Below are 27,262 nucleotides of genomic sequence, written 5' to 3'. Positions count from 1 at the left end.
TCGGCAATGATTGATGACTTACAGCTCCTACATAGCGCCTTACAGCTTCCAGTGGAAGTCAGTAGTGCTGGATGCAATAAACCAACAACGTGGGCAGTTCGGGTAAATAAATTAATAACTGTAAACTCATAGGCTTCACAGAGCTACTTATTTCCCAGCTGCCCAGCATCTTTCAGAGCTCACATATGCTGTGGATGTGTATCTTCTAGGCCCACAGTGGGATTGGGGAGAGGAGCAGAGAGGTATTTGCTTTTCTGGACGTGCTATAAACTCTGTGCTTCTCGGCTTAGCTCCAACCCTCGCACACCAACACTAAAAAAGCCGGCATTATGTTGTTAAATAGTTAGAGCATACACTTTATCAGTTGAATGTATCTGTCAGGGGGTTTCTTTAATGACGCTTTTTAATTCGACAGCATTTTATAGCAGTCTTAAAAATGTCAGATGCAGGACACAAGGAAGATATTATTTACAATGCACACTTTTTTATTATTAGCATTAACGGCGCAAAACACACTTTCACCCCTGAGAATCACTGAATTTCCTTCCACTGAATTTTCTTCCTGCTGCCATCACCTCTGGGATGCCTACGACGACAATCCTGGTGTCCCAGCGATGGGGGTGGACGGAAGGCACTTCAGGGTGGTGATCTGGGGAGCAGATAGCAAACGTCTAGTGGGGGAGAGGGCGGTCTCGGCACCCACCGGACAGGGCAGCTCCGCGCACAGCCCGCGGGAGGCCGGCTGCCCGTTATCGCCCTGCCCAGCTCCGAGGAGGAGCCGCGGGGCCCCGCGCAGTCCACGTGGCTGGGGGCCGCTATATGAGCGTGCAGGAGGCCGGGGAGGAGGTAGAGAAGGGGAGGGACGGGGCGCCCGGAGCGGCTCCGCGGGCAGCGGAGACAGCAGTAACAGGAGCAGCAGCAGCAGCAGCGCCGCCGCAGCGCCGATCGCCCGTCGCCGGCCATGGGGTTTGGCCGCCCGCCGGCCTCCCGCGCCCCGCCGTGAGTACCGCGGGACCCCTCCGCCTTCCTCCTCTTCCTCCTTCCCTCCCCCTTACCTGCAAATCCCGCTCACCCCACTGCAAACGGCGCGGCGGGAGCCAACACCCCTCCCCACTCCTCTTTAAGTTCTTTATCTGAGGGTTCTCGCCCAGAAGCAGAGAGAGCGGCTCCGGCGCCGCGCCGCTCCGTTGCGGGGAGGCAGCGGCCGCGCAGCCGTGAGCGCCCCGCGGGGAGCGGCCGCGGGGGCGGTGGGAGCGGCGCAACTTCAGGACATCCCCGGGGCCGCTCCGGGTCCCGCCCGCCGCCTCCGAGCCGCCCGCCTGCCTCGGTCCCGCACCCGCTTGTCTATTATGATCATTTTTCTCTCCATTTTACTTTTTTTTTTTTTTTTTTCCTCGCTCTGCCGGTATTGCTCCGTTAGAGGAAGGAAGCGGACCTTAGGTACCCACACATCTCCGCCGGCAGTATTAATTTCCAGCGCAGTGTAAATAACTAATCTTCGAGGTCAGCAGTTTGTCAGCTGTTCATAGCGCTCTTGGTGTCTCTTCTAGCCAACAGTTGGTGCGTGCCGTGGTGGATCTTAGCCTTGGAAAAATGAAAACAACATGGTCAAAATTGCCTTGGTGTGCGTTGACTCATTTGAGATGTGTGGTTTTTTTACAACTCTTTATAAAGCTTGAGTTCCTCTGTGTTCGGTACTCCAAAATAACTCATTCATATATAACCGTAAGACAGAATTATAGTTTTGCGTGCTGGACGTGCATGTGAAGGGAGAACCTCCCTGGCTATGGATCGTTTCGAGGAGATTGGAAGGGTGACAAAGCCCTTGTAATCTTCTGGGTCCGTTTTCATAAGCTCTCTTGGAAAAGGAAATTAAATTTCAGCATGGAAGAGAAACAGGAAATGTGAGGATATGAAAAAGAAACTCCACCTTTTATTTCGATCCCATCCTCATGCATTGCTCCTGAGCGTTGGTGCTCTCCGCTGGCAGAAGGCACAAAGAAGCATTGCCCCTTACTGGAGCCTTCCTGCCACTTGACAGCTGGAAGTGCGCTCTCCGCCTGTGTGTTAGGCACATGGCTTTAGCTGGAGGCTGGCTCTGTGCAGAGTATTTGCTTTGGAATAGTTGGATCCCTACTTGGTCTCCACTTGGATCCCTGCTTAGTGTTCCGTGTGATCTTTTGATCAGCCTGTGGGATGCTGCCTGCTGTAATGCTTTGGCAAAGCTGCTCTTGTCTTAGAAGCTGGGGTTTGCCCCAGGCTACCTGTCCCACTTTTAGCTGTGCTTCAGGTCCCTTCTGGGAGCATGATGATTTTGAATGGATTTGAATTTTCAAGCTTATGAATGGTTGGGTGTGAATTAAAAGAGTTTGGGAGTTGTTTTCTTGTTTTGCACTTTCTTGGTTATCCTGGAGACGGCAGATCCTCCATGTCGGTCCGTGGGGAACTTGTTGCTGTATCCCCTTCCCACTTCCTCACTCTGTTTGCTTCATTTGGGTGCTGCTGGGGAGTAACATTTCAGCAGGTTTAAATCCTAAGCAGTGACAAAGCCACACTCTGTAGCCCAACCCAAGCAGCTTCTGGTCTCTCTACCACTAGGTTTTTCAAGTACGCTTCTGTCAGACATACTTTTGTTGCACTTTTCTGCTAGGAGCACGTGAGAGCATTGTCTGAAAGCAAAAAGAGAGAATAATCCAATTCCATATTCTTTGGGCTTGCTGTTTGTGCATGGTTTGCTTGTGCATGGGAACAGTGAGTTGCTCTGTTTGTATCAATTTTTCACACATCCCAACCGGAAGAGAACGCAGCCTGGATTGCAGTTTTTCTTCCAAACTTGATATTAGTATGAGAATCGCAACTGCAAAGGTAACTTTTAACACTAAGCATCATTTTGTTTAAGGCTTTGCTTCAGCTAATCAATTTGCTTTTCTGTTGCTGGAAAACTGGGAGTAATTTGAGGGGAAATCGTGGTCATGCAGATGGAAGTTTCATCCCCTTGGCTACCATGGCGTCCTTTATCTCAAATACATTGCAAATGTTGCTATTAAATGATAGCAGTAATTCCTCTTTTTTATTAAGGACGCCTTGCAGAAGTGTTTTCAGAGGTGTAGTGAAGCAGAAATGTGCTTCTAAGAGCAGATCCGGCTCCACAGCAAATTTAACATGCTGTTAATCCCACCACCTGGTGGAGCTTTTTATGGCGCCAGCTGAGGAACGCCGGATAAGCACACGTTTTTGTTTGGGTTTGCTGGCCAGATGCCGTGAGTAGACTTGCTTTAACTTTTTCCTTCCTCGCACCAGGCTTACTTTTCTGTACGTTCTACCAATTCTATACTTTGCAGAAGGGTGCACAAGGCTGTGGGTGTCTCATCTGAAGCAACATTTCTGTGCAGACAGTTAAATCAGTGACAGATTTCCTTCCTTCCTGCCCTTCTCCTTCCCTTACAGCACACTTTTTTTCCTTTCTCCTTTTTATTTCAGAAAGATGATGTTGGCATAGATCACAACTGTAAGCTGGGCGTCCAGAAGCTGCTTGTTTTCACTTAGGGGGCAAACTCCTTCTTGGGGGAAGTATCTGATCAGGAAGAGAGAAGCAGCGATATCTTTTTGCTTATAATCTGAGATTACTGGTAAAGGTTAAAGCATGGGAGTGCATGTAGGAGAAGGGATTCCTTTGCCCCTGTCTGACTTATGTAGTCCTGCTTCATTGCATCAGAATGTGTAATGTTTGTTATCTGCTCAGTGAAGATGCTGATAAGTCAGAGGTATGCAAATTGACAGCTCATACATTAGAGTGGAATTGGGTACCACAGTGTGAAACTTTCTGTTAGCAGACCCCAGAAAACATCTGTGTAGGACAAGGGAATGAAACATACAGACAAATTATTTTTGTGACCAGGAAGGTGGTAGCTCCTGTGTGCCTCTCAAGTTCTGCTGTGATGCATCTGGTCCCATATCTGGTCCCATTTATCCCAAAGTGGATAAATGCCTTTGCAGTTCATTCACAGTCATTTAGCCTTGCAGGTATCTGCTCCAGTGTACTGTGCGAGCCATGTCCCAAGCTTCAGGGTCTGCACATTTGATCTCCGCAGAGCATAGGGAGAGTGCAGTTGTCTACCTGTAGGAATCTGTCTTTCAGCATCTTGAACACAGTGTGATTTTTAAGTACCAAACTGAAATACTTAATGGAAAATACAACAAGCTCATGTTGGTTGGGTTTGTCCAACATACATTGCTGGGAAGTACAGAACATGAGGAGGAATGGATGTGGTGAGAGCCCACTGGGACCAAAGATGACCGTCCCCATATTTTGCTGCCTGTCATAGGGCTGCTGCTGCCATGGAGGTACCTGCATGTACCTTGGGTGTCCCTAAAACTCCTCTGAGCTGGAGACATTGTTACCCATCTCCTTGGAGGGTTTTTCTGCAGAGCAAAAACCAGCACAGGGAAGTTTAAGTATTCAACTGAATGTTGGAAGCAAGATTAAAATGCCTCTGGACTGAATAAATTGTTACTGAAATTTTTCCAAGATTGGTGTATTTCTTTAAGTTATTACTTTCTAGCTGTTGATGCACCAAAACAAAGATTATTCCTTTTAAAGGACACAACATTATTTCTGGAAGCTGGATCTTCAATCAAGGGCTTAAACTTACGTATCTGAAGTGCTGGATGTGCTGACACATCACAGTGCTGAACCAGCTCAACAGAGAAATCTAATTCTATCAAATCTGCCAGCTCAGTTAACATGACCCTGCTAGGGAAGTGTAAGGTGTCACCTCCTGATTTTTAGGTAAGAATCAGGTTCTCTATCTCCAGCTCAAATTCACTGAATGCTATGGGTGGCCAGAACTGGATTTATTTTTAAGGTACCTGCTTACAGCATGGCATGCAAAACTAAAGATCAGGTTAGAATATGTGGTCCGAATATTAGGGTCGAAGTACACCAGTTGGAGTCCTACAGAAAGTCCTTGCTTGGGCTCAGTCTGGAAATAGAGTACTTTGGTCTGAGACTTCTACAAAATTGTATGGAAATGGAAAGAACATGGTATTGAGCTACCTGCAACACAAATTAGAGCTGACCTCTCTGTATGAATCTCTTGTATGGTGCCCTGCAGCTATCGGGGTGCAATAAGGACATTCATGCCTATATCTTAAGTTCCTTTAATCTGATGGGATATAGTGGTGCTTTTCACATGATCTGCCCTTGGGCTGCATTAGTGTGAGCCTTTAGCTGCTATTGCTCCATGCATGTCATGTTTTCTCCTACTAATTCTTGCTGAATAGGTTTGTGAAGGTGATCTGGCTTAGCTTTTGGCTTGGTGGGGAAACATAAGCAGGTCAAGATAATCATCAAATCAGAATTTTGGTTTTGAAAAAACAAGGCATTCATGCTTTTTGGTTCACTTGAACTTAATTCCGTGTCAATTTCAAACACTTTGAGATAAAGATTTTTGACTGGAAGAACCAAAAGTAAAGTTTGCCTTTAGAAATATCAGGACAGTTCCCATGGCTTCGTCCACGTTTCTAGCTCTCCTGCATGGCAGCCAAGTGGTCCAAGGTTTGCCATTTGGGTTTCTAACACAAAATGTCAAAACTAGCAAAAAAATAGCAACACTTTTGTGATGGAGAGTCAGACAGTAGTGAAATTCCCGTGTCAATTATATTCAGATTTTTCAGGAAGCATAAACTATGGACGTGTGGCATTGTGCCCTGCCGTCAGTGACACTCTGTGTGTTTGGATCAAAGTTAAATATATTGGGTGGAGTCTGTGGTTTTTTTTTTTTTTTTTTTTTTTTTTTTTTGTGCCAACTGCCATCAAAGCACTGAGTGTGTGAGAGGCTGAGAGCTTCCCTGGAGCTTTGGGGTGAGTTTTCTTGTTTTCTCTCCGTTTATCTTTATGATCACACTGAAATGTTTTTCAGTCTTGCCTTTCCAGTATGCTTCTGCTTGTTATCCTTTCTTTTACATGCGTTCTTCCTCTCATCAGACCCTGTGCCACCATTGCTCCTTGCTAGGGGAGAACAGACTATTGCAGGCCATTTCTGTCTCTCTGCTACTTCCTTTCCTTTGCAGAGTTTTGTCCTTTAAGAGCCATGGTCAGAGCAAACTGAGACATCAGGAAGGCTGAGGACACTTAAATTTTGCACCTCAGGTGATGTCCTGAGTTTGAATCGGGAAAGTCCGATTAAATCTGCAACCTAATGGACAGAAGATCTTTAGGTCTAGAGTGATTCGCTGTCAGCCACTCCATTGAATAGTGTAGTCATTGATGTTGTGCAAAAGCTTGACAACAAAAATCATTTGAGTTTCTGCTATGTCTGCTGTGGTGATACTTGTGCTGCAAAGTTTGTGCAGTTTGGTGCTTAGTTCAGATGGCTCTTGGGGCACTGCTATTGCTGGCTTGGTTCTTGAGATCCTGCAGGGCAACTGCAGGACTCTCTGTGACTGCCACAAAGGATTTTATGTGAATATTGCAAAAATACTTATGTAAAAGTTAAAAAGGAAAAGCTTCAGATCAGAAAAGTTAGAAGAAACAGCTGTCACGTGGTAGCAGAATGTGTGAGCATGATAAAGGTTTACGGTTGCTAAAGCTGTCTCCACGGCCTCTTCATTAGCTTGCTAAGTTAGTAACATGCATGTGTCTTGAACATAGGAAGTTCCATACTAATGTGAGAAAGAACTTCACAGTACGGGTGTCAGAGCACTGAAACAAGCTGCCCAGAGAGGCTGTGGAGTCTCTTTCTATGGAGATATTCAGGACCCAGCAGGACACCTACCTGTGCGATCCTGGTAGGAACCTGTAGGGTTCCTGCTTTAGCAGGGGGGTTGGACTTAGTGATCTCTTGAGGTCCCTTCCAACCCCTGCCATTCTATGATTCTGTGTGTATACTGGGAGATAATGTAATCAAACTCATTGAAGAGTGTGCTGATTATAGACAGACTTTCTGCGAGCCAGCACATTAAGTTTGATAAGATTTGTTTACATAATTGTGTGCAATATTCAGGTGCTCTTTGGCCACTTTGAGGGACTGGAAGTGTTTCATTGACCTGTAAGATTTGTGCACTATAAGATATTTAAGGGCACTGGAGAACTGTGCTGTGTAGCCCAGACAGAGGGAAACTTGGGCTGATTCAGATCTCTCACAAGTGGGAATTTCCCTCCAATTACAGGAAAGAAATGTGACTCAGACTGATACTTTCTTCTGTATTTCTCATGATCCTTGAAAACCATGGAAGTTACGATCAATATATACAAGCTTTCCAAATGTTGCTGTGATTTAACATAATGTTCACAATTCAGACTAGGTGTTAGGAAACATATTTCCTTGTGGTCAGGGTCAAACACTAGAACAAGCTTCCTAGCAAGTGCCATAGCAAATTCCCATGACTATGGCTGTTCTGTAGATAGTTGGGTAATGCCCTCAATAATATGCTTTAAGTCTTAGTTAGCCTTGAAATGGTCATTCTTTTGAGCTTGATCTTTGTAGGTCCCCTCCAACTGAAATATTTCTACACTATTCACAGTTAAACCACACTATCATGAGTTGAATGTAGATGTCCAGTTGAGCCTGTCTGTAAAGGAGTAAAGGAGCAGGAGATCACAGAATCCCAGAATTACAGGAGTTAGAAGGGTCCCTTCATTGGGTGTTCATTGAGTCTAGTCCCTCTGCTAAAGCAGGTTTCCTATAGCAAGTTGCCCAGGTAGGCGTCCAGATGAGTCTTGAAAATCTCCACAACCTCTCTGAACAACCTATTTCAATTCTCTGTCACCTTTCCTTTAAAGAAGTTCATATCTGTATATTTGTGTGGAACGTCCAGTGTTCCAATTTTTGGCCATTGCTCCTTGTCCTGTTGCTGCACACTACTGGAAAGAGTCTGTCCTCATCCACTTGCCTCCCACACTTTAGATATTGATAAACACTTACCAGATCCCCTCTTAGTCTTCTCTTCTCCAGGCTGAACGGACCTGTCATCCACCAGAATGCCCAGGTCCTCTGCAGAGCTCCTCTCCAGCAGTCATCCCCTACCCTGTACTGATGCAGGACTCTATGCTTGCTTTTGTTGAACCTCGTCATGTTCCCCTCCACCCAACTATTCAGATGGATGCTGGCTGTTGAAAAATACAAGACAGTGTACAGTAACTGCAGGATTTGTTAAAGCATTTGCTGGTAGCATGGAAACAGGAGTTTTTGAATAAGTTATCTCTCTGCAACTCAGGAGTCTCTTGTCAATACTGGGTTGAGTATAAATATTGGCTGAGTAAGCTACTATGTAAGTGATTCATTTTGGGATTTTTTAATAGGGAAAAACTGGAGGTTTGGATGGAAGAGAATCGATAGGCTGCAATTACCATCTCAGCTTGTTTGGAAGGGGATGTCTGCCTCAGTTTTGCACAGACAGAGGAGAATAGAATGCTTTTTTTCTTCCTCTGTCCTGTTGGAATAGAAGAGGGGCTCATTAGTTGTGTCTTTGCTTCAGCTTGCTTATAAGCAGGGCATGTTTATCCTTTACCTATACCCTCAAAACAGTGGGTGAAGAATGCTTTGTTAGGAAAAAATATTCCCAGATGAAGCCAGAAGTGCTCAGTGCGGTCAGTGCCTCTGTTGCTAATTGGTGAAGAGATTCCCTCTCCCCCAGTCTAGACCTTTGTCCTATACATGGGGATTGTCGTTGCATAACTGACCAACAGTCCTATCAAGCCACATGTTTGCTCCATTTAAAGTTGTTATTTCTGTGAGAAGGACAGTCTTCTTGTGGGAATGAGCCTGACCAAGAGTTAGAAGTTAGAGCAGCAGGGAGCAAACCTTGGATCCTCATTAGGAAAGCCATCGGGGATGTGAACGTCCCAGCTTTCTTCACTTGTGTATGTGTGAATTTCTTAATGAAGCTTTGCTCAAAATGTCAACTCCCTAATTTATCTTGCCACACTGAAACTAAGGAATTTTCTGCATTTTATGAAAAAAAAAAAAGCGTCAGAGCTTCTCTTTGGAAACCTGCATTTCATCAAGCTGTCAATCTGCCCCAAGATTGTTCCTGTGGAGCCACTAACCATGCTTTCGGCATGACTCTGAATGTGGAAATTGACACTGGGAATCCGACTGTAATCTGCCAGCAAAGTTTTATGCCATTGCTGTCTTGCTTAGAAATGTACAGGCTGTGATGCATACATGCAGGAGGCATTGGCGTGTATCCTTAGGGAATAGACCAGAGGCAGAATGCTAGACCCTGCCCCCATTTCCTCGTTGAACTTTCTATACATGCTTGAGATTTTCTTGGCATAAAAGCATGTGTTAAGGGTTAGATTAACAGGATAGGGTGGAAATCTTTTCACTATCAGAAGAAAGTAACAGGCTTTTCAGGACAGGGTGAAGTGAGCTACTTAAACTTGTACTGCCTATTCCTTTGCCACTGACAGCTGTCTCATTTAAATTATGAGATTTTATATTCAGGCATCAGTGCCTGAGGGTCACATCGAGGGTACAAGCAGGTGAGACTTGCAGATTTTTGAAAAGCATCACTCTCTGACCTCCTCACCTCTACCAAAGGAGCTGCTTCAAATTTGTCAAAGCCAGCATCCCTTTTTTCATATTCTTTTGTCTAATCTGGTGTTATTTGACAAGTGTAGCTCTTAGAGATGGAAATTCTGTTATTAGGGCACTGACACTTTCTTGAATATTAAAAACCCTCTTGTTTTTTTACAGCTATCAAAAATCAATCTTTCCGATCTCCCCTTGAGTTGCCGTGCTTTCTTCCAAGCTGGCTGCTGCTCCTGGGCAGTGCTTGGCAGCATCGCTTTGGCTGGGACTGACAATATTGACTTCCAAGGAAATGAAGGTGTTTCTGCTTCTAGTACCAACTACTGCTTTTGGTTTTTAATCCTCTTTTCCATCAATAACAAATGCTGCGTGACAATTTCACCTCTTTCTCCAAGAGAGAATAGAGCTGTGCAAAGTAACCTTGAATATAAACTTGTCATATCTAATGAGCTCATTAAGGCTTGATCTGCTCATTACTTGGGGACTCTTTTGAGCCTGAAATGTGTTAAGGAGACAGAGTGGGTAGGATGCTTCTCTCTGAGTCAGCGCAGGGCTATTGCTCAGCACATGTGTTAGAATCGATTGCTGAAAGTCTCATCTGCTTAATGAGACTTGCAAAGCATCTCAGTTCTCATAATCTCTGGAACACATGGCACTTTTTTAGACAGGCTCATTGATGCTGATTTCCTTATCCAGTTCCAACTGGACTATGTTCAGTGTGTCTACCAGAGTTATTTTCCTAGACATATCTGCCATCGCTGTCCAAGAGTGTGGTTAGAGGTAAGAAAAAACAAAATGTCCTTTCTTGCAAAGTAACCTCATCAGGTTTCCTCCCCTTTCCAAAGGAGATTCTTTTGTTGAGATGACAGTCCTTGGTATTCTACTTATAGCTCCTATTGAAATTCAACTTCCTGTCCAAAATAGTTGGGGTGTGAGATTAAGTTTGGCTTGAAGGCCACTAAGTCCTTGCAAACAGTGCATGGTAAAAGATTTCAAACCTGATAAGTGAACTTTAAGGCATGCCACAAGGATCTGCAGGAAGCAGTTTGTGTGTTGAAAGAGTTAGAGAGTAAAGAATTGGTTCTTCTTGACACGCTTGGCATCCAGAATTAAAGGTGTCCATCAGTCAGGCTGCTCAGCAGGCTATTTTAGGAGGTGTAAGCACAGTAAGCATCACGGCAGAGAGGCTGAACTACTCCACATCAAATGAGAATAGTATTAATGTAGGCTCAACCTGTCCTCAGCAGGTAACTTCACAACCCTCACAGGAAATGAGGAACTGTATCTTGATCTAAACAGGAAAGAGACTTATGTCTTAGTCTCTTACACCAGGTTTTCCAGTGTGCACACTCTGGTGCATTAGCACAATCATGAATGGCAAAACTTGTATACTTCTCACATAGTGGTACAGGGATGCATAGTTTTATCGAGACAGTGACTTGGTGATGTGGTTTTTTTTTGTTGTCGTTGTTGCCTGAAGCTTCAGAGGAGAAGGTGAAAGGGGAATAACTATCAGATAGCCCTGCATTTATCTATATCTAGTACATTCCGCGCTGGAATACCCGCTGAGATGCTTTGTAAGGAAGTTACGTGCATCTGGCTAAAACTCCTCTTTTGTTTTCCTTTAACATATGCCTGGAACCAGGGACAGATACTGTAAATCAAGGTAATTAAATGCGTTGATTTCTTGTAAAAGATGGTTACTGTCATTCATTTCATGGTTCAGGGGTCAAGAGGGATCTTAAATAAAATGGTGCTCTTTCTGTGTAATTTACATTCTTAATTTTATTATTTTTTTTTTAATTGCAAGGCTTGCTTAATAAATTTGCAGGCAGAAGTATTTTGCAATAATGAATGTCTTCTGTTGGGTGTTATCAGCAGCACTTCTGAACCTCAGTTCAGAGTGCTTTAGGCAGGATGGATGGGGACATGCAGAAGAATTTCTTTGTGCATAGAAGAATTAGAATAAGCCCAGCACATGGTTTGTACTTAACACTGCAAGCCTGAATCTGATCTTCCTTTTACTAATCTCTAAAGGGATTATTCCTGATTTACACCATTCTGAACAACATCAGAATCTGGCCTGAAAGCCTCCTTGTACTTCAGACATTGTCTCTAAGCAGCTGACCAGTGAATAGGGAAGAAGCAGCTTGGCTCACCACAAGTTAATTGTTTTAAATTTGTCAAGCTAAGTGGACTATAGCTTGTTTAGCAGGGTTTATTTTAAACTACAAGATCTTTATCCAGGAAACTATTGTAAAAACTCAGTCTAGAATCCATTTACTTCTCTTGGACCAGCAAGAGATGGTAATCAGAGGACGGTCTTTGGTACATCACAGTGCTCTTTATTTGCATACTTCCCTTCGTCTGAGGATATTAAATTAATACTTCATTGCAATTCTAGAAGCTTCTCCGCCAGACAGGTCTTGTTAATGACCTGAAGTGACTGCAGTTGCTAGCAGTGAAGCAAAAATAATCTATTGCACTAGGTCTGTGGTCACAAGTGTCATCTGGAAGAAAAGGTCTTCAATCAGAAGGGGAAGGAAGCTGATAGCTAAAAATATGGGGGTTGTGGAATAAAGATCATGGCATGCCTGTTCACTGTGGAGAGAGTTGGAGAGTGGCTGTGTTTATATCATACCTGTTTGTATTGTCATGAAAGGAAAGTGGAATACAACTTTTCCTAAGGACAGTAATACCTCATATAACCTTGCATATTTCCAAATGAACAAGTCACATTTGTCTTTGCTGTAAGGAACAATTTTATGGTAGTGATACACTTATACCCGGTTTGAACTGTACAAATATAACTGTACAGCCATATAATGTCAGGAAACAAGATGAGTGGCCTTGTGCAATGTCTCTATTTCTTTTGAAAATTTTCTTGCATTCTGTTGCCAACTTTGTTTTCCTGGGAACTGTCTCATTGCCATGACTATTTGAGATGCTCCAAGCTTTAAACTACAGTTTAAAGTACTACATAGTAATCAGGGTTTATGTTAACGTTTATAAACGCTAAAAGCATGGATGACCGAAGTGACTGAATCACATGTCCTGATTACTGTCTTTGCAACAAGGTGGTAAATGACTCTCACAAGACATGGAATTGCTTGGATGACCATAGGGAATCATGTGTTTATGGACCAGTTGATATCTACAGCCTGTAATTCACCCAGCATAGTGAAAAACACAGAGTTCTGGGATACCTGTCCAAAATGCACAGTGCAGGAGGATTTTGCTTATGTGGAATCACTTATCCTGTACAAACATATGCTCCTGGCTGAAGGCATGGCAGTGTGAGGCAATGGCATTAAGTATGTGCCACTATGTAATAAACTAAATTTGATATGCACAGCCATTTGGCTGGAGAATACTCTTAATTTTTTTTGCAGTGAGTACAGATGTCTGCTGTTTTGTCGGTCATAATTTACCTTTGTTGCCTGTTGTTCTGAACTGACAGCCAGGAGAAGCTGGATTTTCTTTTGGAGCTCTAGCCATTTGATTGAATTAAGTTTCTGTAGACAAGGTAGAATGGTTTTAAACTAAAAGAAGGGAGATTTAAGTTAGATATTAGGAAGAAATTCTTTACTTAGAGAGTGCTGAGGCACTGGCACAGGCTGCCCTGAGAAGCTGTGGGTTCCCCATTCCTGGAGGCATTCTAGGCCAGGTTGGATGGGGCTTTGGGCAGCCTGAGCTGGTGGGTGGCAGACAGCCCACAGCAGAGTGGACAGGATGGACATTAAGGTCCTTTCCATCCCAATCCATTCTATGATTCTCTTCACCTGTATCTGCTCTATAGAGTAAGAGACATTTTTTCCCAGTTTCCCTGCTCTCAGATGGTCCTGCTAAGGCATTACAGCAGATGTAGGGGTGGAGAAACTTGCAAATGCAGCATGTGCCACATACGAACTCTCTGCTTTACCCAACTGGGTAATGTTGTTCTGCTGACAATTTTATAACGTAGAAAAAGCTGCATTTTATTGGCCAAGCACCTCATAATTTTCTGGTATTTCTAAAATGGATGACAGCACTTGGAAATATTGAGTAATTTTTAATTGAAAGGATATGATCAGTAGGTGATTAGTTTGTAAAGTGCCTTGGATGCATGCTGTGTTGTAGAGACAAGCCATCTGGAGCAAGCCTGTGATTTGGCTTCTGTAATGAGTACCCACAGACCACGATGCCAAAATTGAACCAGCTTTATTACGTATATATGAAGATCTTGAGTAATTCAGTTCATTTTCATAGATCTAAATGAACTAAAATAGGAACATAATTTGGCCCAAACTATTGATTTGCTGCTCTTAACCATTAAGTCAGAATCATCGATGTATCTTCCAGTGCCCTTAATAAAACCAGCCACAACAAATCAGACTATTGAGTTGCTGCTTCAGTCTGTAGCTTTACCAAATTTGCTATGATCAGGATTTTACTCTCTTTTTTTTTTTAGTTACAGAAGCCATAGCTTGCATTACTGTGAGATACCTGAGTTGTTACTGTTGTGGGTTAGATGTGTGGAAATACAGGGATTCTACATTTAAAAAATGTTGGCACTTGACTTCTCATCACGGAAGTAGTTCCAGAACTGAAAATAAATTGTTAGAGCTTTGGATTGATCATAGAATTGTTCAGGATGGAAAGACCTCGAAGTTCATGAAGTCCAACTGTTGACCCATCCAACCATGCCCACTGAACAGTGTTCTTCAGTGCCACAGCTACACATATGCTGAACACCTCCAGGGATGGTGGTTCCGTGTCTTCCTTGGGCAGCCTGTTCCAATGCCTCACCAGAGTGACATTGTCACTAACTTAGAGGGACATGTCTTGTAACCCAGAGACAAAGTGCATCTGCCATCCTCTCTTCACTCTTTCTCCAGCTTTTTCTGGACACAGTGATGTCCGCTTGAGAGATGTGGGACACACGGGTGTCTCTTGGATTCTTCAGCTCTTAGTGGGTACCTGCAGCAGTGCTGGCCATGTTGCAGCTCTTGAAGCAGCTGGAGTTAATTACTCTGAAATGGAGATTGATTTGCAGCATCACACCCAAATTAATCCTCCCTCTCTCTGAATTTATCATTACACAGTCGTTCTGCTGAGGTCCAATCAATCATCCTGATGTACAGCATTAAGACTCAAACACGAAGGGGCTGCCCTGTACCCGATCTGTTAGGTGGTGCAGGAAGGAGCGAGTAGAGGGAGAGGTAGCAATGAAAAAAAATCCTTCAGAAGGCTTCGGTATATGTGTGCCCTGTTGGGGAGGGCACTTGTAGGAGAAGGGAAGCAGATGTATTCTATTTGATGTGTGAGATCAAGGCATCGGAGCACTTAGCTGCTCATCTGGCCATCTTGCACATTTTTCCTCTTAATTCCTCCCTAGCGTTTAGGAATTGTTTTTCCCTCTAGTTCTGTGAAGCATTCTTATGCAAAGCCCAATCTCCTGCAACTCAAGCAAGCTGTTTGTAGCATAAGAAGGAGGTGCAGGAGTTTTGGCTTTGTACAAAAACATTTTTTTTTTTTATCTCCTCAAACTTGTTATTGAGGGAGCAGTACTTTAATGAAGCATTTCATGGAGGAAAAAAATGCAATTTTTTTCATGTACATCTTTTCCAGATCCACAAGGGAAAGATTATTTGCAGATTAAAGTCCTCACTGTTTCCTGTGTCACTGCAAAGCAAATAATGAGCAGAACTTGAAAAGCTCAGCTATCCCCTGGCTTGGAGTGCCAGCCCCTCACAGAACATTAGAAATGCCAGCATGGTTTTGTGGTACCAGATGTTTTATACTGTGTTCTTTCCTGATTTAATGCTGCTAATAATCGTGTGAGCTGGATTGAAAATCTATGTACACGTTTAAAATCTCAGCTTTTGTATTTGACTTTAAGTCTTACAGGAAGAACCCATTTGAAATGGAAGCGTGAGTTTAAAATCTCGTTTTTTGATTTTCTTTTGTTTTTTTTAATTGCAATTTCTTCAAAGCCATGCAATCCATGTAAGATTACAGATCAGGAATGAAGTTCTTGCTGTAAGCATGGATGTGTGGTGTGCTGGCACGTGACAGACAGACAGCAGTCTCTCCACAGAAGCTGAGTCACTTGGGTAATTGGGGAGTTTCTTTTTTAAACAGCAGCAGTGAATTCATGCTTGAAGCAGCCTCAAAGAGGCAAAGAAGAATAAACTTTAAGTTTAAATCTTCTGCTTTGTGTCATTACTTTCTCCTTCCTTTTTCCCATGCAGTGACAATGTATCAGGTAACAAAGGAAAAGTGAACCGTGTCATAGGTGGGAATAATAAGAAGCAGTAAAATCTGTGGGATAAAGGTCCCAAACTAAAACAAGAAATATAGAAGCATCTAACTTCTAACATATTGGAAAGAAAACTAGACACAAGTTTATGTAGAACATTTGGGCAAACTGAGTACAGATTTCCTCTATACAAGATATGTCTTAGAGCAGGTGAGGAGATAATCCAGCTATCCACCTTGACTAAAGGAAAAACAGATCTAGCTAGCTGACATATGTTATTTATGAAACACCCAGAATATATCTGTAACACATTCTGCTCCCAAACTACATTTTACAACAACATCTGGCCCTTCTGCTTGCAGTGCGTGGTTGCCACTGCTTTGAAATGATTGGTTTCAGTGGCAGTGTTGATCTGAGCGTATTTTATCTATTGTATAACCATGGGATGAAGACTTGTGACCTGCAGTCTAAGGTACAAAAGATAACATTTGTTTTGTCTTTGTTTCAGCAGAAACCTGTGATACAATCTCTGATTCCAGCCCCTGAGAGAGTTTGTAGAGATTAGGTAAATAGAGATTTTGATCATCTTTAGAACAAGTGAAATGGGATAGATTTTTAGATAGAACACTGGCTTGAAGATGTTTGCATAGATCTGGGAAATTCAGCTGTCTGTTGTGGTTTTGCCAGCCATGGGCTGGAACTACTACTTTCTATCACTTTCAGAGCTTATCTAGTTTTAATTAACATTTCTTTTCTATCTTATTTTCAAATATGCTGTCACATTAAACATTTTTGAAACAGAGCTGGTTGGGTCTACATTCTGAAGTACTGAAAATCCTCAGACATCTGCTATTGAAGAGCTGAAATGCAGGTAGTTTATTCCATGGGGAAGTCACAGATGCCAAAAGCTTGTAGTAATGAAGAAATACAGGGAACCTTTGAATGTGCAGCGTAAGAAGACTCTGGTAGCACAAATAACACCGTAGTTGTTCGTTTTTTTTTCCTCTTTTTAAGGATTCTCCATATCCCATGTTGTGCAAACATGACTGATGAGATGTTAAAATGTGCCAGAGCAATGTTCTAGAGATTACACTGTTCTGGATGGAGATTAGAGAGCTTAATACTTACTTGAATGCAAATACACCTATTTATAAAATATAAGTATGCCTCCTTTAGACAGGTAGATGGGTAATTTATAGTACCTAAGCTCTCAATGTATGGAAGTCTTATGTAAGTGAATTTGGTTTTGTAAGCTATACCTTGTAAGCCTTACTGTACTAAAACAGAAGAGTGAATGTGACTTATTAATAGCTCTTGATAGGTAGCAGCCATGGTAGCAAGTAACAGCATGTAGTTGGCAGTGTGCTGAGAGCACGTGGCCCTCAGCAGGATTTGGTGGCCCTGGAGGATCTGCTTTGGCAGCAAGGATGGAGAAGGTCTCAAAATGGGATGCTGCTGGCTGCCAACCTGTGAAAGCAGAGGTTAAATATAGCCAGGATGACTCTGAACTGATAAAAGATGTTTGGGTGAGGGAATGGATCAGTCCAGGTGCAGAGTAACACCCTGTGGCGTCATAGTTTGAGGTCTGCCAGGCCCAGAGTTGCTGCAAAGGTGTCAACCTTTCACGCAGAAAACCCTGATGTGCAGAGGAGTATGAGGTGAAAAAAGCTGTTCGGCTGCAATTGCTGTGGTACCAAGCCCCATATTTAATTTGATGTGCAGCAATAGAGAGTGGAGGGAGTCTATCAGAATACTTTTCCTGGATGAATCCTAGGACAATGTTTTCTCCGTGTCTTCCTGATTGGAGGCTTGGGAATGGGAATGAAGATATGGTGATTGTATCCATGCTGGGGAAGATGGTTTCAGTGCCTTTAGTCAGGTTTGTAGGCCTTCGCTTCCACATCTTGTTGCAGCACTGTCAGGCCACATGTGTCCATAGGGAACGTGGCTCCTGCTGTATCACCCCAGTATTGCTGGTGAGCACTATTGGCAGAATCAATACTCTGAATAATATACCACTGTGACACAATAATTTAAAAATGACCTTGCAGAAAGGAGTATTCCCTGTGTCATCCAGGGAATTTGGACTTTATTTGGACTTTATTTTCCATCAGGAGTGTTTTGGTTTCTTTTAATTCGGAGAAAACTGATTGTCTTCCAAAATGAAAGTGTTTGGAGTACAGGTGTAGAAGGGAGGTAACTGTGTTCCTTTTGGAACAGTGTTTTCCTGTTCTGTCCTGGGACTTTGTGTAGACAGTGGGATGCACTCACCAAGCGCATCTGCTATGATGAACAACATAGGTGAAAATTTACCCAGCCATTGTCTTTCCAATCCCTGACATGCTCCTGTAGATGGATTCTTAGACCTGAGAGGTCCAGGCTGAGGAAAGCCTTCTTCAAGGATTCCCACATCAGAAATCAACTTCCCTTAGTATTGTGTAGTTGTTCTCGTGCTGTACTTAAAAAGATGCTCTCGGCACTCTACCAGGGCACATGTGTTAGCATTTTTTTTTTTTTACTGAAGTGAAAGAATAACAACATTTGAACTCTAGTGAGGTATTGCTGCTTTGGCAATGCCTGACCCTGAAACTTGATGCTGCACTCCAGGTTTGAGTAAGCCAGAAAAGTACGTGGTGTGTCAGGCACTGAATCTCATGCTCTGTTCTGTACTGCTGTCTCCTAAAGGTTAAGGAGGAGATCCTTTTTACTATCTAGGGCTTTTCACAACTTTCTGCTGATTATCTGAAGCACCAATTGCTGCTGATAACCTGAGGAAGGAATATCTTCTGCAAAAACATCTGATCATTTGTAATTTCTGTGGCAATCTCCCTTTGTTCACACCATCTAGATGCTTTTTTGACATGCTTTGTAGCAGAGCATGCATGAGCTCTTTTCTCAGTGGGATGTTTCTGCGGTGTATGGAAGTCACCAGTGATATTATAACAGGTTAGCCTTTAATTTAGTAGCCCTGTTGATCTTACACATGTTCAGTGTCACTGCAAGAAAGCTTTTATTGACTTTTTTCAGGAAGAGATAGGGGGATGCAGGAGGAAAATTTCTCTAGTAGTGAAACGTCAATTCTCCTCTCTGCTAGTATCTAAATACATAAAAAAATAAGGCTAAAAATATTGATTGAGCTATAGAGAGGTAAAAGGACTACTAGCTTGCAAATGCAGCCATGGGATGTGAAAACATGATTCTCATTGAGATTTTGGATTCTGCATCACACTTTTGCTCTTCAGAGCTTCACTCAGTGTCCCTTTATGTGTTCAGCTTGTTTGGAGTGTTTGTGATGAGCTGGACAGCTACAGCCTTAGATATGATGTAATCTAAAATCATCTGAGATGCTGAAATACTTGGAGAAAATAGAAGACATGGCTAAAGAGTACATGAAGTAACTGGAAAGTCTGACCACAAAAACCTCAAATGTCTGCTGAAGGCACTGTTTGCTTAATTACTTAATTTGGGTTGTTAAAACTGTATGTAAAAATAATAATAACTTGCAGGCAGTTCTTCTGAGGTCTAGAATGACTGGGATGAATGTATTCTTAGACTGTGAAAATACAGATGCATCCAGAAAAACAAACAAAATCTACTACTTTTTTTTTTTTTAATAAATTATTATTGCTATAGCTTTTACATCAAGTTCACAGTCATTTTGAGTTTCTCTGAATGCTAAGTCTGCTTCAGAGGGATGCTTTCCTCATTCTTGAGGCTTGTACCGAGCCATTGATGAAGATCTGGTTTCACTCATCCCTGAACTGCTCTCCGTGTGGCTTTGCACTTGGCTGACTTGCTGTGTGCTGGCCGCTGCCATATCTCAATACCAGACCCCAGGGAGTGATGATTTCCCAGCACAGAGCACTTGGCCTGTAGCTGTGCTTTTACATTGTCCTATACGTTGTCTTTTTTCCCAACCTGCTGCCAGTGGCTGTGTTGAACCTGTGCCCTCATATGTAGCCTTCACATCCTGAAATCTTGTGCACAGGAAGCATCTGGCAGTTCCATGCTGATGGGGAATTCTTTTAACGGATTATCTGTTTCCTTCTGGCACGAAGCCCTGAAAAAGTCATTTGACGAAGCCAGCTCTGCACATCACCCATCTCTCTTTGCTCATGCGATGCGATTTCTCTGCGCACTGCCCGGGTGAACATCTGCTGCTTGGAGCTGCCTTCTCAGGAATCCCTCAGGTTTTCCCCCTTCTGGTTGCTTTATCATTTAGAAGAGAAACTGCAGGGCCCTAGGGAATAGCTGAATCAAAATAGATGAAACTGCAGGAAGTGAAGTTTGGGACAAGGTGAAATTTTTTGAACATCTGCTTTCAGTATGGGTAAGGCAAGGAGTGGTATTCCCCTCTGCTCTGCATTTGCAAGTTTTCCATTAAGAGAAAAGGGAAGTTGGTTTCAGTTTTGCAGGTGTAAGAGAAAACAAGTGTCTATGGCTTCCTTCCGATTTTACAATGACTTTTTTTTGGCAGCTCCTCAGCCGTCTGTGCTTTCTTTCGTTGAGTCAACAACAGATCCAGACAGAGGAGAACAGCTTAATGATCTGTAATAATCATCTAGCCAAAAAATTCCTCTCCCCACACTATCACTCCTGCATTCATCCCATAGGGGATGGCACTTGTGTAGGCAGCGGGGTTTTGGGGTCCTTTTGCCCTGGGTTGGGCAGGCGATGCTGGTGCAGGACAAAGACCCCCAGAACCCCCATATTCCTTCTGAAGCCTTTTCTCTGGGTAACATATATTCTACTGGGTTCCATATAAGCAGATTTCACTTTGACTTTGGAGCTGCAGGTTTTCGACTTGTGGATTGCTGCTGTACTGAGGAGATTCATGTTGTCGTTATGGTGTTTCAGCAAAATGTTACCTTTCCAGGTGGAGCAGGAAGGTGGGGTGTTTTCACTTCACTTTTTAAAGTGAAAATGACTTTGTTACAGCAGGGGAAGCTTTGAGGTGAAATTCGTAATGCTAAGATCAGAAGCTCTATTCAGAGAATGCAAAATCTCATGATTTCCAAGGCCTGCCTGAAGTGTATTTAATGTCTGGGGCTGCTGACATGCACCAAACTCCTCTGAGTATGCCTGGAATAAAGGAATAAAAGCCTGGGAGAGACACACTAATTCATTACGATGTATGCTCATACATTATAAAGCTTAATGTTTGGTTGAAGCCTGGGTGACAGGGACTCCATTCTGCTGTGTTTGGCTGTTAATCATTATGATAATTCATTATACATCATTTTTGAGGGTAGATTAAGTCCAAGCTTGACAAAACCTCCTATTGGGTTGCTGCTGAGATCTATTTAATAAAACTGGTGTTGGGCTTTTTTAAAAAAAAACAAAATTCTTATTTTCCAGTTACCTAACCACGCAATTACTTAAAGAGGTAATTTTTCTGCTCAGCGAGGAAATCAGTCCCCTGGATATATCAGTGGGGTCACCCCTCTACCTGCAAAGGAGATCTAGCAGCTTAGCAGCGCTTTGCTAATGACTGCTGATCCATTGCCCGGTGTGCAGCAGTCACTAGCAAGATGCTGTTGGCTACTGGCAGTCCCCAGGCTGGATGCTGGTGGCTGTGCTGTGCTCAGCATTACAGAAGTCCTGAAGCATTGATAACCCTGCCATTGGCACAGGTTGAAAACAGAGACGACATCTTGACGGAAGCCAGGCAATGCTGTTCAGTGCACAGCATGGTCTTTTCTTCATTGTAAGAATTTATTTTCCCTTATGAGGCCCCTGGGCTGGCTTTTGAAAACGAGAACCAGATTTTGTGCTTTTGTTCCAGCAGAGTATCAACTCACTTGCTCCTGCGGAACTTCTCCTAGGGCTGCAGAAGTGCGAAAGAAAATCGCTCTTGCTCACATGTTGAAGTTGACTTCCCGTGTGAGCCTGGCGGGTGTTTCCAGCCAGCCCCACGCCCACAGTGCAGGCTGGCAGAACAGGAGAGGTCCCACGGTGTCAGTGCACACTATGGGTTTGCTCCCTGCCTGCAGCTGCCTCTGCTTTGTGTGAGATGTCTCTTCCAAGTGAGCAAATCCAGCTTTTACGGCGAGCTCACGGCTCCCCACGAGGGCTCCTCCTCCTCCATGCTGCTGCTTTGCTGGAGGCAAATTAAACAGATCTATTCCTATCTGACTGAAGCCATCGAATTACTTAAACAGATTGACCCGACTTAGGCTTATCAATTTCTTTAATGAGGTATCCTCTGCAGCTTCTGCTTGGCTTTTCGCCATACTTCTCATTAAAAAAGTTTATTTTGAGATCACTTTGTTCCAGGTGGGTTCATTGCCAGCCAGTTGGCTGACCCTTATCCCCTAATAATGCTTTAATTTTAGATTTCAAATCATGAGAAATTGAAAGCAGATGCACTTAGAAATAACCTTATTTACAAATTAATGATTTAAAGGGCATTTTAATTAATTGTAACTCATTTAACTCATTTTAACCCAAGAAAAAAGAATGGAGAGGGGGCTTTCTACCTCTGGCTGCGTGGAAATAATCCTGCAAAGCACAGTAGTTTCCAGATTAAGATACTTCATCTTGCAACTTGGGTGAGATGCCTTCTCATGATAGTCTTTGAAAATGACAGAAATGACAGATTCCACCCATGCTGGAGGACAGCAACCTCCCACAGCAACTTCTTCACCGAGCAGACGTGCAAGATTCGGATCTGTGAAGGGCCTACCCTGTAGTGTAGGAAAAAAGTCGTTATTAATGTTTAGAGAAACTGATGCGTTTCTCTAGGATGAATATGCGTGAAAAATGGCTGAATTTACCTAGATTTACTTGAAAAAACTCTGTTCTGCCCTGGAGCCCCAATCCATCTCACAGTCTTTCTTTTGGAAGCTGATGAAGCATCTCTTAAAGCCATTAAGGGAGCTACTGGTTATCAACCCTGCCCATGGCAGGGGGAGGGAAGTAGATGATCTTTAAGGTCCCCTCCTAAGCTGTTCTGTTATATTTTTAAATAGGTTAATGTTAGGGGATTCTTTTGCTTTTTTTCCTTCCGCTGGTAGCTATCCTATATGTATGTCATACATCAGCCAGAGCCAGATCCTCTAAAGGTCTTCTATGTGCATGAATTGATGCCTTTTTGGCCTTATTGAGGGCTACACAGAAGCCAACTTCCCTGTGATTCAGATCCTTTACCTTGAACCTTCACTCAAAGGAAGTCCCAAGAGTTACAACCCTGAGATGTAAAGCATTTACCTTACAAGCAGATCTGTTCTGTTTAGGAGCACAGATTATTAATCCAGCAAGTGAGGTATGGAGGTGGGAATCCTGCTGGGTGGAAGAGGACATTTAACTTAAGTTAGCAAAAATTTCATCTCAGAAGGAGTAGTGGGGAATTGGAACAGGGAGGTGGTAGAGTCAGCATTTCTAGAGGTGTTCAGAAAACATGTAGATGTGGTTCTTAGGGACATGGTTTAGTGGGCATGGTGGGGATGGGTCGTGTTGGTTGGACTAAATGATCTTAGTGGTCATTTCTAACCTTAATGATTCTATGATTCTAACTGCATGTCTTGCCTCAGCTGAGTGGTGGGGAGGGAGAAGCTCCCTTCATCTCCTTCTCAGGAAGACTGATGCCTGTGGTTAACTTTTCTGCCAAAGTCACCCACTTGTGTTAGTCACAACACCTGCTATGCTAAGGCCCCAAGGAATGCCTGATTTTTGTGTGTATGCCATGTCATGACACAGATGCTAAACGCTCACTTGTTTTCAGATACAGTGTGCAAAGACATCACTCTGGACACCTCTGGGAACCTGTTATTATTATTTTAGGATTTACTGGATTCCTTTCTGGCAAAATCCCTGCACAGCTTGGGGTACCAGTGTCAGAAGAGTGCTGCTAAGCAGAGGGTGTTACATATGCAAGTTTGCACTAAGGCGTCTCTCTTAGTCTCTTTTTGTTGGTTTTAACTCTGACCTTTTCCTGAAGCAGTCTTATCAGAGCTGGCCAGACTTACAGGGACCACCTTAAGCTTCCCCAGCATGCAGTATGTATAGCGCTGATAGAGGCAGGATGCCAGTTCCAGTGTAGTATCGCTTACATTTATTTTGAGGTTTGCTCATTTATCCTGGTTGAAATAAAGCCAGTTTAATACAAAGTTGCTGGAGAAGAAAAGCCTTATGCTTTGGCAAATATGCTACCTCTGCTTCTGTCCCTCTCCAGCTCCAGGCACCCAGCTGATGCGCTGACACTATCTACATCTTGAATGCATGGTAGCAGGGAAACCCAAGATAAATCTTGCATAATAGATGTCTTCTATATCAAGACACGTCTTATTTGCAGACAGGGAGAGGAGGAGGAGTGTGTGAGGCTCTCAGCCTGTCTCTGCACACCCAGGGAATTAAATGGTATGCAGGGAGCAGAGGCAGCCCCCCAGCACTGATATGTGAGGGCACAGATTCATTCCATCCTTCTAGCTGGAATGACTCCTTTATGGCGCAGCATTTATTACTGGCAGCTATTGGATTTTTATAGACCTGATTCAGCAGTGCATTTGCATCTGCATTATTTAAGTAAGTGGGAAACCCACTCTGTCTTTATAAAGTTGGATGTGTGCTTAAGTGTCTTGCTGAGCTCGGATTAATTTAGGGAAAATAAATAGCAAGCAGTCTGGGGCCACCATTTGCAAGCTGACTAGATTTAGGATGTTTCGGTTCCAAGTACCCAACTTGAGATTCCTCAGCGCACAAGTTTATCAAAAATACAAGCATTGGTGAGAAAATCAGAGCCTTAGCTGCACTGAATCCCAAATGGCAGCTTGAACACCAATTTACAGAGCGATTTTTTGAAGTCCAGACAGTTGGATAATGAATACAAAGCTGGCCACCGAGCTACATGTATTGGATCTGTAGGCAGTGTTATTGAATTGTGGTCAAAACGACCACAGATAGACCTATTCTGACCCAAGTAACCCTGCATCAGTCTGTGTGTGATCCAGAGTAGCTTGGAGAAGCTGTTTCTTGTCCTTGTGTGTGCTCAGCAGACCCAAGCCTTCATTGCTGTGCAGGGTCTGAGAGAGCTCCCATTAAAATTAAAGAGATTTTCTATGAATAGGGAGTTTAGGCTCTATCACTCTGTATTTGAATTCTTTCTGTTAATTTTCCTTTGATTACTGGTACAACACTTTAGTTTTGCATAGTGTAATATTTTATTAAAGCCACATTTGTAGTCAATAACATTTATGAAGAGGTGGCTTTGACTGAAACTGCATCTGTATGACACTTAAATAATGAATGGGAATGCCATATATTCATTAAAATTTGAACAATGATAACTGTATGTCTGTTAGAATCCCCTTTTTTGGTGGATGTGGCCAGCATCAAAATACAGTGTAAAACAAAATATATTCTTGTTTGCAGGCTCACAATTGCTGATAATAACACTCTTGATAAGCAGTTGCAGCTCAAGACACTGAATTTACAAAAAGGATTCATCGTAGCTAACAGCAGCTGTAAAGATGAAATGTTGCCATCACTCAGCTCAACTTCTTTGTTACTTTACAGTCTGTGTGTGTAAAGAAAGGATTTCACTTCCTCGTCCATCTACAGAGTTCATTTTCTGCTGGTTCCAATGGGAAGCCACGCAAGTTCCAAATGGGGTATTGGCCCATGTCCACAGTTAGCATGGACTGGACTCAGAGGGAGACATGGGATCTCAATGTGTGATGGTGTTTGGTGAAGATGTTCACTTTGCCCAGGCTTTTCACAGCAAACCATGCATAGATAGAATAGGTAGCATGCAGGAAGCACTGGGATGTTTTTTCAAATGATTTGGCACCTGATCTCAAGCAGCTGAGACTACCGTGATCCTTACTATAAATAAAACTGTCCAAGAGACCTCTAAAACGTGCCTGTCTCTATTCTGGGTACAAAGCAGCATTTAGCACCCTGTCCCCAATATGTTTCCTCCAAAGAGAGCATATAAAGCTACTTGGCCCTCTCAGCCTACAGTAGAGCACTTGTTTTATAGGAAAAAATCTACTTTTCAACCTATTTTTAACACAGAAAGTTTTATGGAATTCAGAAGTGGAAGTGACTTGTGGGGTCATCTCACCTGTTTTCTCCACTCCTCCACTCTTACTTCCAAAAGTTTGTGTTTCCAGGTTTTTTACTGTTTACAGATGCATTGCTATTGCTTCTGTTTCTCCAGCTGTATCATGTGTGGGTCTGATTTGGCTCTAACAAGAAGACCTACGCAGCACTTTGAAACTGGAAGTAAATATGGAAAAAGCAGCATCTGTCCCAGAAAGTGACTTTGCTTAGCTTACAGTAAACACAACATTGTTTTAAAAATACATTAACTACAGACTCATGTAACTCTTTGCTTAGACCTCTGAAGCTGACCCAACAGAAGCAATGTGCTGCAGTAGTTACGATGACTGACAGGCAGCTGACAGGCTTGTATGTTCACTTTGACCTTCAAAAAGCCCCTTAGTAGAGCTTTTCCTTTCCACGCTTGACCATTCTGCAGGGCAAAGTTTATCTGAGCAAGAACCACTTGCTAAGCATCAATGCAACATCTACAGGGCCAGGACCCTGAGCTTTATCTCTCAAGCCTGGTCAAATAAAAGTAAGTTGGACTTCTGAAGAAATAAGGCTTTGAGAGAATTTTGTAGGATTGGATTTTCAGCTGGCACAAAGGATTTGCCAAGACATCTGAGTTTAGCATTTTCTCTTTCATCAAGGATACAGTCTGTTGACTTTGCTGATTCTTTCCCCCGTTCATGTGTTCAGTTCCAATCTGGCAGCAGGAACTGGAAGGCTCACATCCTTGTGCATTAAACAGGATGCAGTGCCTAATTATTATCTTGATTAAATTTTGTGATTAAGTGGTCTGTAATTGTCTGTAGGCTCAGACTTTCCAAGAGATTACTCAGAGCTGCGCTGACTGATCATCTGGTCAGGGCTGAGGTGGCCATGCATTGATTAAGTCTTACTTGAAAAGGAAATGGCACACATCCCTACACGCACTTGAGCTCTGTGGAATTTTGTTATATTTGTCTTTGGTGAGTAATATGTACAAGTCTATCAAGTGCAAAGCTAGATAGGTAATAAGTGTTTGAGGAAGAACGTGTGGAGAGATGCATGTGTAATGTTTTAATGACTCCTTGTTTAATTTCAGAAGCGGAAGAAATAACAGTTTACTGATGGAAAATGTGCACAAAAAAAAAAAAACACCCAAAGAAATAAATAGATGGTAGCAACTTCCTCTTGATGATATAGCTACGGAATGTTTGAAGCTAGGGAAGAAGCAATTGTAGGTGTGTTTAAATTTTGATTTTGTATCCTTTCAGGATAAGTTATTTAAAGTTTTGTTCCTTTAATATGCTATAGCATATTGGTTATTAACAAAAATAATAACAGTGGCCATTTTAACAAAAATATGCAGTTTGGATATGCTTACACTTTTCAAGCTCCATCAGCTTGGGCTTAAGTCGAATATCACCCAACAATAACGATGCAGTTCACTTGGATA

At 42.9% G+C, this 27,262-nt stretch overlaps 1 protein-coding gene and 1 long non-coding RNA gene across 4 annotated transcripts in view; one reads left to right on the top strand and one right to left on the bottom strand.

The window, feature by feature from the left end:
* Positions 1–464: 464 nt before the first annotated feature.
* LOC109366919 (uncharacterized) lies at positions 465–2,328 on the bottom strand. Of its 2 annotated transcripts, XR_002113633.3 has the most exons (3): positions 1,931–2,292; positions 1,056–1,584; positions 465–649 (listed from the first exon to the last, which is right to left on the bottom strand). It is a non-coding gene; the product is annotated as an uncharacterized LOC109366919 (long non-coding RNA). The 2 variants fall into 2 exon arrangements; XR_014882695.1 differs by having other exon boundaries at positions 1,056–2,328.
* ST3GAL1 (ST3 beta-galactoside alpha-2,3-sialyltransferase 1) overlaps positions 771–27,262 on the top strand; it is a 71,306-nt gene continuing 44,814 nt past the window's right edge. Inside the window, exon 1 of one of the 2 annotated variants that reach the window (XM_085221726.1) lies at positions 771–999. In XM_085221726.1, coding sequence (XP_085077852.1) covers positions 820–999 — 180 coding nt within the window. In that variant the 5' untranslated portion in view covers positions 771–819. The remainder of the gene's footprint in view (positions 1,000–27,262) is intronic. The other variant, XM_085221724.1, reaches the window with a different exon arrangement.

The sequence above is a fragment of the Meleagris gallopavo genome, chromosome 3, assembly GCF_905368555.1.
Source record: "Meleagris gallopavo chromosome 3, MGAL_WU_HG_1.1, whole genome shotgun sequence".
Taxonomy (NCBI): Eukaryota; Metazoa; Chordata; class Aves; order Galliformes; family Phasianidae; genus Meleagris; species Meleagris gallopavo.
Note: the sequence above shows the minus strand (reverse complement) of the source record. Positions and strands in the feature narration are given on the sequence as shown.